The sequence below is a fragment of the Sinohyriopsis cumingii genome, unplaced genomic scaffold (genome assembly GCF_028554795.1).
Source record: "Sinohyriopsis cumingii isolate HCF-2022 unplaced genomic scaffold, ASM2855479v2 utg000441l, whole genome shotgun sequence".
Lineage (NCBI taxonomy): Eukaryota > Metazoa > Mollusca > Bivalvia > Unionida > Unionidae > Sinohyriopsis > Sinohyriopsis cumingii.
In genome coordinates this window covers 465,083-476,784 of record NW_028315899.1, presented here as the reverse complement: position 1 = coordinate 476,784, position 11,702 = coordinate 465,083, and the positions used below count along the sequence as shown (strand labels likewise).

The window sequence follows — 11,702 nt, the reverse complement described above, 5'->3', positions numbered from 1 at the left end:
ATTACTATGCCATGTTTTATGTTGTTATTTTCTTTGCTCACACGCATAAACTGTATACTTCAAATGAAATGGTCACACCACAACCCGCATTAACAAATTTGTAATATTGTGCTGCATGTAAACATTTGCAGGTGAACTATATTACACTAGCGAAGAGTTCTTTTTACTTTAAAGGAAACTATTGGGTGGGAAAAATAATCTACGCTGCGGTTTGGACCGAGACAAGGAAATCCTAGTCGTGGGGTTATATTATATGTCTCTCCACTCGGCAAGCCTCGTGGGGAGACAAATAATGTAGCCCCTTGACTGGGATTTCCTTATTTCGGTCCAAACCCCAACATAGATTCTATATTTCTCAAGCCATTTGTTATCTCAACTTCTAATGGACCCAAAGCCTTGCTCTAACAATTGCATGTAGTCCTGCTTTAATTCCCTCTCTTTCAACAAATCTAATATTTCCTTTTGCTTAACTAGATCTTTCTCATTTTCCAAACTTATTGGTATTGCTTGCCTAAACTGAATTCTTAACTCTGATTCTCTTGATCTCCTGCTTGAATCAGATGGAGTCTTCCTTATCAAACCATAAACTTTTACTGAAAACGTTCTGCCTCACCAAATAATCTATCAAGAGATTCTTTATTTCCGTTTTCAGCCAGGAAGGATTATCCTCAGCAAGAACATAATGTTGGCCAAGTTCAAGTAATTCGTCCCTTTTAAAGACTTTAATTTCTCAAGGACTAATGATGAAACAACTAAAAAATGTCTATTAAATTTTTAAACAGTAAATGTACAAACCTTAAGATGTCTGTCTGTCTGTCTGTCTCTTGTAGATCAGCATGTGTTCCTAAATCTTAAATCTGAGCTGAACCTGGTAGAGGCAAATAAGTATGCATGCTTATAGGCAACTATTCAATATTAAGCAAAGGATTGCATGAAACAATAGCTTTTAGTTTAAGTTCTGCCATCAGTGGGCTCAGTGTAGTAGTAGTTCACATAACTGGGGTGAAAAACAATCGTTCCAAACTGGTACCCAAGTTACTCCTTATTTGTTGTAATAAATGTTAACTGTCTTAAATTTCGTCACACAGAAGTAGGCAAGTATACTCACAGGGTCTATATCTTAAATTATAAAATATATTAATGGAGCATGAATTTCAAGTGAGATGTCCCACTTCTATGTGTAACTGACTGAAAGCTCTGAAAGTTATCATATACCAAAAAAAAGATGTTGGTGACACTACCTAGATTTTTCAGGAGACTGTTCTAAAAGGTAGTCATGAAGATACATCATACGACGGAGAATGACCTTAAGGCCACGTCCATATAGAGTTGGATTTCGTGTGAACTTTACCAGAACAAACAGAAGGATGTGTAAATGTTGAACGAATGAAGAAGAAACCACTGACCACTTCCACATTCATAGAAATTCAGATGAATAGTGATTATCCCCCCACCATCTCCCCATTTATTAGCCTTCAGTTTGAATTTACCAACTTCAATCCTCTGATTAAGACAATTCTTATACCCAATTGGCTGAAAAAAACTGAAGTAATGGAGAGTTCTCTCCCTCTCTCTGTTATCATAAAGTCACAACCAACCACGTATTGACTTTTAATTCAAAATACTTACTCTTGCCAGCTTGTTCCCAAAAACTAAACAGGAGATAAAACTTCCTACATTATTGTTTCTGATGCTCTATTCATTAGTAAAGCAATACAGAACCATACTTAGAACATGTACATCTCACTGCCTGCAGGCATGTGCAATCCATGGCCTATGACCTGGTTTTATCCTGTTACAGTTGCATCACACAGGTACATTTAAAAATTGCTATCCTGCCAGCACCCTGGTAGAAGTTGCACTTGACTGCCCTATTCAATTCATTCCAATCAGGTGTGACAAGAATGTATAAGTCAAGATTCTGCATCTTCCACAGCTACCACCATTATAACTTTTGAAAACAACAACAACCATAATTACTACTAAGGCCATTACTATTCATGTTGCTTGTGGCTTTTAAACCCACAAGAATGACATTAAAAAACAACATCCGTTACACTTTTATTTCCAGTAAGAAAAGTTACAACCACCTACACATTACTACTACTGAATCTCTAAATCTAACAAAAGTATGTGATACAAGTATAACAATGTCAATAAGAAATGCAAATGCAAACTGTTTTGGCAAGAAAAGTTAGGCACTAAACAAAAAAATATGTGTGTGTGTGTGTAAAAAAACATTACTCGTGTACCAGCCCTGCCAATGCAGTTCCTGCATTAGAAAATTTCAAGATCAGTAAATCTATTCTATCAAGAAATACTAGGTTACTAGGTACCATATACACTCACTTATAAATCTAATCCAACTGCAAACTGCACACATCCAGATCTGTCAGCACAAAATGCATCAGTAGACCTGGGTCTACATAATCAGTAAAACAAACACCAAAGGCCATGCATCATGCAACAACAGATCAGGGTCTATGTTGTCTGCAGTTTAAATAGACTAATCAATGAGTACATATGGTATATGATAAAACAAATATATGAACAACGTAATATCATTTTACACTATGCAGAAAAAAGTTTTGAAATATCTGCATGAATTAAAAATACATTCTATCACTCAGGCTAGAAATCGCTTTAGATTAAACCTTTAACTGCTATATTGAATAATACACACTGTAAGATAGTTAAAGACTGTCACCTTAAAAATGTCCGTGTACAATAACTCTAAAAATCCAGTTTATACTCACAAACTGCTAAAGTTTTAACTACTGGCACATTGAGATTCACCCAAGTATTGCTAAATGTTTCTAGATAGTAGATAGTACACTGGTACACTTGTACATTTCTTTGTACATATATTTTCCCCCTGATTAAAAACATTTCTATCAACTGCTGGTATGTTATGATTCACTCAACTGATGCTATATATATATATATATATATATATATATATATATATATATATAGTAAATTCATACACACTACACATTTTCCAGTCTGGTTAAATGTACAACTTAAGTATGCATTCATGCATTCAAAGTGTCATAACATCATGTAATAAAATCATGTACCACATTATAACACAAGAATTAGCAATATTACACAACAATACATGTGTGTAATGCAAAGTATTAAACTGTGTTTATTATAGATTATCAACAAGGCAAGTACATAAAAGTCAAAACAACACTGAGGATTAAGATCTTGAGGATTATGTAACTAGATTAAGCTTAACTTCATTACACAATAATCTTTAGTTAGATAACGTGACTGAAGTTAGTAAAGAAGTTTGATGTAATACTCAAAGAAACCTGCATGTATTATATTGTACTTGTATCAAACAGTAATGAAAAAAACATTGATAACAGTAGTATGTTGATACATATAAAAGGATGAAATAACAAACTGCTTTGTGCTGGTGGAGGCAAAGGTCTTAACATTATCTCATATGGTATAGCTCATTAAGTATATTATACATAGTAACTAAGTAACTACGAAAGATATATTTGGTTTTTGTGAGTGAGTAAACAAGCCTCTTTTAGCATTTACCCTTCTCCCTTTTGTACCCCTCTTTGTTATTTCATTCATCATTTTATAAATTCTAACCTGGTTGTCGCCAGGGAGTCCCTAACACTGTTGACATATTGTCTTTTCAAACCAAACTGAAGCTTTCAATGTAAACATTGATAACAGTAGTATGTTGATACATATAAAAGGATGAAATAACAAACTGCTTTGTGCTGGTGGAGGCAAAGGTCTTAACATTATCTCATATGGTATAGCTCATTAAGTATATTATACATAGTAACTAAGTAACTACGAAAGATATATTTGGTTTTTGTGAGTGAGTAAACAAGCCTCTTTTAGTATTTACCCTTCTCCCTTTTGTACCCCTCTTTGTTATTTCATTCATCATTTTATAAATTCTAACCTGGTTGTCGCCAGGGAGTCCCTAACACTGTTGACATATTGTCTTTTCAAACCAAACTGAAGCTTTCAATGTAAACAAGCCGACAAACTGATCACTGTCCTTTTCTTTTTTTTAACAGTCCATTTCAGTAAAAACTGTCATCTGCATCAACATATCTGCAATGTTGAGTTTTAAAATTTCCCCACAAAACTGAACATATAAAAAGGATGACCTCTTGTATACATGTGTTTGAAGATATGCTACTCCAATATTTACAGAATTATTGATATTAAAGAGAGTAAACAACATCATATATGTTGCTTGAAAACACACTCACCCATGCAAATATGGCAACCATGTTACATCAACCATGTTATCAAAAAAACTCCAATCTGATTTTAAACATCAACAAAGCTGTCAAAAACTCTTCGTTGTAACTTAGCCAACTATTACAATCATTGAAGCTTTTCATTGCTCGATACATTGTTTTTAGATATTCACTGTCATCTTACTGTTTTATCACCTTTAGCAACCTTGGACATTGCCAGCACCACAGAGAAATGGGTGAACATCCAGTAATGAAACGAGGTAGGTATATTTCTATATATATATAAATTTTGGGGGAGGACAAAAAAGCATGCCCAGTAGGGCAATTAGGGTCAAGATTCGGTGGACATAAGACAAAAAAATGGGGGAAACCCATTAGCCAGTACTCAGGGTGCAACACCATACTAATTAGAACATTTATTAGATTCAGCTGTGCCCTCAGCATTAATACAGTTCAGCTGATATATGCTTGCTGAATTGAAGGCAAGTGTGACCAAATTTTGAATTTTCCTAGACCTGTAACCTTGGGGTTTTTTCACTGAAAAAATATTTTTGACTTATAAGGACTGATATAAATTTTTTAAAGGATCTCTAGTATTGTTACTTACTAGTTCTCTAGTACTGTTACTTACTAGTTGAATTGTGGTTCAAGTAATTATACTTGTTGGTTTTAGTGAGTCTGATTATTTGACTGGATGAAATGGCTGTATAGTGTCCAATAGTGGAGTGGGTTTGTGGTTACTGACTGACTGATAATCTTAGTTTCAATTTTCCTAACAATAAATTGAAACTGCAAAAATCTGTTGAGCTAGCACTTGAAAGGGTGGAAACATATTTTGTACAATACAAAGTTGGTTGTGTACCAAAACCATGTATGCCCTGCTTGAAGGAAAATGAATATTTTAAATAAAGATAAAACATGTAAAAAAGGTAAAAGAAAAGGTAAAAAAGACTAATTACATAAATGATGATGTCAAATAGACAAAAGAGAAAATATTAATATTTTTGCCACCATGAAAACTTTACGGCAACATCATGTCATGGTTCCATCAATGTCACAATTATTACATGATAGAAGCAGGAAGAAAATTTGTTTAGAACTTACAGTAGAGAGGTCTTTTAAACTTAACTTGCACAATGACTTAAATATAATTTAAATATTATATTTCCATTGTTATTTCACTGATAGTGAAAAAAATACTATTGTCAATGTTTTCATTTGGTTTACAGTACATAATAACTCTGGCTGTTAAATTAGTACCGAAACTAATAGATGTTGACTCATTGTTTTGGTAAGCAAATTAGAGAGCTTGTCTGGTATTATAAATGCAATACATGAATATCTTATAATATATATTTAATAACTCACACATATGAAAACAGTTTGAAAGATAAATAGAAAGACAGATCAATAAAAAAAACCTGGTGATATTACAATACATAGTGGAAAAAATCCTTAATGACTGCTGTTCTTTTGTTGCAATTGTCTTTTTATTTTGCACACGTCCTTTCTGTCTATAGGCAACTAAATGGACCCTTGGTGTCAAATGAATCAACTAAAACTCTGAAACTGACTAGAGTTATAGCCTTCCAATACTGCCCAATAAAAGCAATGGACGGAACATTAACCATGCGGAAATCTACGAAAAGTGATACACAACAACTGATAAAAAAATTTCATGGTCACTGTCTCAGATCTGTGGAGTTTTAAGCTGTAAGCAGAATCTTCCTCATCAAAAGGCTGACTTCAGCACATTACATCTTTTGAGTGACATGCGGATGGAACCTAGTTCTCTCTGAACTTTATCTAAACGATCTTCTAACTCCTCCTAAAAAGAGGGAAATCAAACATGATTTATCAGAAAATTACAAGACATTCTACTGGCTGAAGTTAATATTCAGGAATCCAAGATAAAGACTGTTTCTTCTGTTCTTTTATTTGTTTTAACTATGGAATATTGAAATCATTTCAGGTATTTTGAGAATCTCCAACATAACAAAATTTGGTATTAGAAATATATTTCTGAGTTAATATGTTACAAGATAAACCTTTTAGCCATGGTCATTAATTCTTAACCTGATATCACAAATAGATTTTCATCCAACTTGTCTCATATGATATCAAGATATACCCACATGTAAAGTTTGGCTGAATCTATACTTGAGATAACTATTTGCAAAGAACAATGCCCACCCCCCAAAAAAAGATGTTCACCAGCTATATCCACGACTGGATCAGATAAAAACCCATCCATACTTGTTTGTGTTACCATGCTCATGAACCAGTAAAACTAAGAACCTCAATCAAGATCTGTGACCTTAAAATCAATGTCAGAAAACTGACTATCAACTTGTACAATGGAATGCAACTAAATATAATGTCTGGTCAAAATTCACTTGTATAAATACAAGTCTGGTCAAAATTCACTTGTATAAATACAAGTCTGGTCAAAATTCACTTGTATAAATACAAGTCTGATCAAAATTCACTTGTATAAATACAAGTCTGGTCAAAATTCACTTGTATAAATACAAGTCTGGTCAAAATTCATTTGTATAAATACAGTCACTGTCTTTATAAGCTTAATGAGGTACAAAAATGCAAGCAATGATCTCTGACTAGTCTCTAAAGTCAATTATATCTGGTTTTCACAGCCCCTTCACAAAAGTACAAACATGGTGGTGGTCTGCACCATTTATTCAGAATCAAACAGATAATCCAAGAACGTTTTGGTCAAAACCCAAAGTCGATGCCATTATTCATGCATGAGTTCTGATATTAAGATTTTCAAGATGACCACTATTGTGCCATAAGGAAGTTTCGATGAACACCATTTTCATCCGAATCAACAACATAATGTTGTTACATTATTTTAGTTAAAACCCCATGTCAATGAAGCCATACATTCAGGAGGGGTAGCCATACAAAGATTTTCAGGATGGCTGTCAAAACAGCCATTATCGAGGTTAGATCTTCACCATTTTAATACAATAAAAAGTGTATTTTACAAGAAAAGTGGTCTTTTATTTAAATATTGGTATCACCATAATTTTAAGAGTTAGCTGTTGATGTTACAAAAATTTGTTAACATCTGGAGGTCACATATGTATCAGTTTCATAAAAAACAAACACATATAATGAGAGGCGTTTCTTTGGCTGAAAACTCCATGTAAATAGGACCATCCCTTCAGAAGAGTAGTGATGGCATGATTTACAAGATGGCCACCAATGACCATCACTGTTTGTTTTCATAAGCAACTTGACATCAAATAACATCTTATAGTAAGAACTCCATGTTGATATGACTACCTGTAAATGAGAGAAACAAAAAACAGGGGGCACCAACTTCATTTAGGACCAACTAGAGATTATGAGAAGTCTTCTTGTTTTGTGAAAACTACATGTCAATAAGACCATCCATTCAGGATGGTAGCAATGATGTAACAGCCACCATGGTGGACACAATGGATGTCAGATAACCACCATTTTCATTTCGTTCCATCCTGGCATCATAAGATGTCTGTCAATGTGACCATCTTCAAAGAAGAAGTATTGATAATAAGATTTTCAAGATGGCTAACACAGTGGCCATATTTGTACATCGGATCAGTACTATTTTAGTTTAGGACCAGTTGTACATTTTATGAAGTCTTTTGGTGAAAATCCCATTCAGTATAACAATCTATTCAGGGGTGGTAGCTACAGCAAGAATTTCAAGATGACTGCCATGGAGGCCATATTGGATGTCAGACCAGAACCATTTTCATTTGGGATCATCAATGCCATGGGATGAATGTGTGTGTAAAATTTCATGGCAATCCTCCACACAGTTTAGAAGGAGTAGTGATAACAAACTTGTGCTAACTGATGAATGACAGAAAACAGGCAATCTCATCATTCTTGTGGCCTAAGATCGATTGAGTTAAAAATTCTTTAAGTCAGTATATTACACACAAAAAGGTGAAATTATGGATTGCATTTTACACCTGCTTGCCTGACTCATTTACTTAATAAATGTCCACTTCCAAAACAGTTGAGAATGACAGGAGTATAACCCTAACTAAATCACAAGTGGCTTGGCTAAACAAAACTGATACTGTCATGCATTATTTAGACAATGACTATCTTTTGGAGTTCATTCCCATGATACCTCTCTATTTTGAAAAATGATTCACTAAGATCGGATGGTAATTACTTCTAATAGTAAGAACTCAATGTAGTAATCACATGTAATTTCAATTGCTTATTTTTATAACAGTGTAACACAGTCATTAATTATGTACCAATTGTAAACATTTTAAAGAATAAATACTATCAAAGTCATAAATTACTAAAATATTCTAAATTACATGGTCACAGTTAGTTACTTGGAGAAAAGGTAGAACAGTTACTATTAACATCTGTTTCATAGCTGCTGTATTAACTTAACATCTTTTAAAATCTCAACCATGTTCATGGCAACTTCATTTTACATATGAATTATTATTTGCAAATTTCACTTCACTTGTGGAACAAATTTGTATTCATGGCCTTTTGTGTTATGGACACTATCTCAACTAAGCTTTGCAACAATAAAACACATGCAAACAAGGGTTGCTTTGCAGAGAGAGTAACTTAAATCATATACCTTCTGCTGTCTGGAATGTCGGTCAACTCTTCCATGCAAAGGTATCTTACTCAACAAAGACTCCAGCTGTAACAGTGAAAAAATAAGATTTTATTTATAAAAATATATTTTTTTTAATGTTAGGAAACTTATTAAGAAACTGTTATGAAAAAAATTAATTACTGATACATTTTAAATTTTATGACTCATGAAATGATGGTTAAAGAATATCAATATACAGTGAAACATATATCTCAACCTTGCCTACTCCAGATTAGTGCTAAATCAGAAGAAATGTTAATTTGCCAGAGAATAGATAATAAATAAAATTAACTTACTACTCAGATTCAATGACAATTCTAACGATGCATTCATAAAACTCAACTCAAGAGTACTCTTACACTTGAATTCTGACAAATAATAATGAAAATATTTTTTAACATACAATTATGGTTTGAACAGTCACAATTCTTCTAAAGTAACAATAGAGTACTGTCAAACAGTTTGTTACAAAAAAAAATTGATGGATAAAATCTGAGTGTGGAAACCAGCTAAGAATTTTTGTGAATAAAGGACCAATACATTTAACCAAATGCCAGTCCATCGCAGGTTAAATACTTGTGGATGCTGATACTAATTTAAAGCTGGGTTGACTAGAGCAATGTTCTATGTTCCACTTTATGGTTGTTCTTAAACTACTGCTACTCTGATACTAAATCTGCATTATCAACCGGGCTATTCTATCCAAAAATCTGGACATTGGGCAGGAATAGTCCAGTGTTCATTGTTGTGGTTGAATCATTATCTTTACAAACATTCTGTGGAATGTGTTTTCTGGCCTATAAATGGTGTTATTATGTGATAGCTTTAATGCTTAACTAGTTGAGACAGGAACTTGTATAGTAATATTGTACAAAAAGTTTCAACTGAATACAGTCAATGATGTCAGCCATAAACGTATACATAGGTATCACCATTACAAGGCATGACAAAATAATGTCAAAATTTAATTTCAGCGAAAACTAGATTCATTAGAAAAGTAATACATGCATGCTATAGTTTTGGAGTAATATGCAAAATGTATTACCATAAATCTAATTGAAAATCTAATTTATATCTTTCAGCAATGTAAGAAATTCAGAAGTTCAAACAAAACACTGGTCTCTTGAAAAATATCACCAAGAGTATGAAGGCAAGGTGCATTTTGGAAGCCAAATATATTTACATGTCATAACCTGAATGATTACTTGTAATCATGATATGGACATGCCATAACCTTAATGATTACTTGTAATCATGATATGGACATGCCATAACCTGAATGATTACTTGTAATCATAATATGGACATGCCATAACCTGAATGATTACTTGTAATCATGATATGGACATGCCATAACCTTAATGATTACTTGTAATCATGATATGGACATGCCATAACCTGAATGATTACTTGTAATCATGATATGGACATGCCATAACCTGAATGATTACTTGTAATCATGATATGGACATGCCATAACCTGAATGATTACTTGTAATCATGATATGGACATGCCATAACCTGAATGATTACTTGTAATCATGATATGGACATGCCATGACCTGAATGATTACTTGTAATCATGATATGGACATTCTTCAACTTTTATTACACATAGTACAAGTCTATAACACAGTATACATTAATGTCTCTCCAAAATGGCATTATAATCTCAGACCAGTGTTCTATGTAAAATGTACCCCAGTACTGAACTACCCTTTCTGTAACACAGTACAACTGTCTCCCAAACACAGCATTATAGTGTCAGATCAGTGTACGATGTAAAATGTATCCCAATATTAGACTACCCTGTCCATAATATAATACAGTTTTTGTCTCCAAAACACAGCATTACAGCACCAGATCAGTGAACTATGTAAATGTATCCCAGTATTTGACTACCTTGTCTATAATATAATACAGTTTTTGGTCTCCAAAACACAGCATTATAATGTAAGATTAGAGAACTATGTAAATATATCCCAATATTAGACTACCGTGTCTATAATACAGCATTATTGAGTCAGACCAGTATCAAATGTATAATGTATCCTAGAAATGAACTATCAATAACCCAGCATTTCCTGGTGTCTGAATTGGCGGTCAGACTGAGTAAAAGGCAAACCCTGGTGTCGTAACTGAGGTCATATGTAAAAGCTGTGACCTCTGGCACACAAAATGAGAGTAAAAGGAAATGTTGCACTAACCTGTCTTTTCTCAGCATGAAGGTTGTCATACTGCCGTTCCAATTCTTCAATATTCCGAAGCCTCTCTTTGATCCTATCCACCTGGTTTTCAATGTAAAAACATTATCAAACATCAGAATCAGCTTGATGCAAATATTGGTACTAAAGGGAAATTAAGTGAAAACAAGAATTACTACTTGTGATAGCAATGAGTCATCTTTCTAAAGATGAATGCACCCAATCTTCCACAATTTGATTAATTTTACAGACTGTATTAATTCTACAGACTGTACTAATTTTATAATTTTTATGAAATTAAACTAAAATAAAAATACTAATAGCTGAAACATATAGGAATATAAAAAAAATGTATTAGACAAGTCAGGTGAAACTTAAGTTTAACTTTCATTTGAAGTCCAGACAATAATAATATACCTGAACTGTTTAACGCGAACATGCAAAGGAATCTTTTTCCTTCTCTTAATGCCAGCATTAAATTTAAGAATACGGAATTTACTAAATGTAATTTTCAAAGATCAAGTCTATAACAACGGGTCAACGAATACAGTGGATTATGCTTATTTGAAAGATCAAGTCTATAACAACGGGTCAACGAATACA

The 11,702-nt window shown here is 33.2% G+C and overlaps 1 protein-coding gene across 2 annotated transcripts in view; it reads right to left on the bottom strand.

Moving 5' to 3' along the window:
- Positions 1-2,048: 2,048 nt before the first annotated feature.
- Positions 2,049-11,702, bottom strand: part of LOC149774039 (uncharacterized) — a 95,749-nt gene continuing 86,095 nt past the window's right edge. For both annotated transcript variants that reach the window (XM_089945877.1, XM_089945876.1), the window contains exons 17-19: positions 11,103-11,183; positions 8,875-8,940; positions 2,049-6,075 (exon numbers count right to left, since the gene is read on the bottom strand). In XM_089945877.1, coding sequence (XP_089802003.1) covers positions 5,980-6,075; positions 8,875-8,940; positions 11,103-11,183 — 243 coding nt within the window. In that variant the 3' untranslated portion in view covers positions 2,049-5,979. The remainder of the gene's footprint in view (positions 6,076-8,874; positions 8,941-11,102; positions 11,184-11,702) is intronic.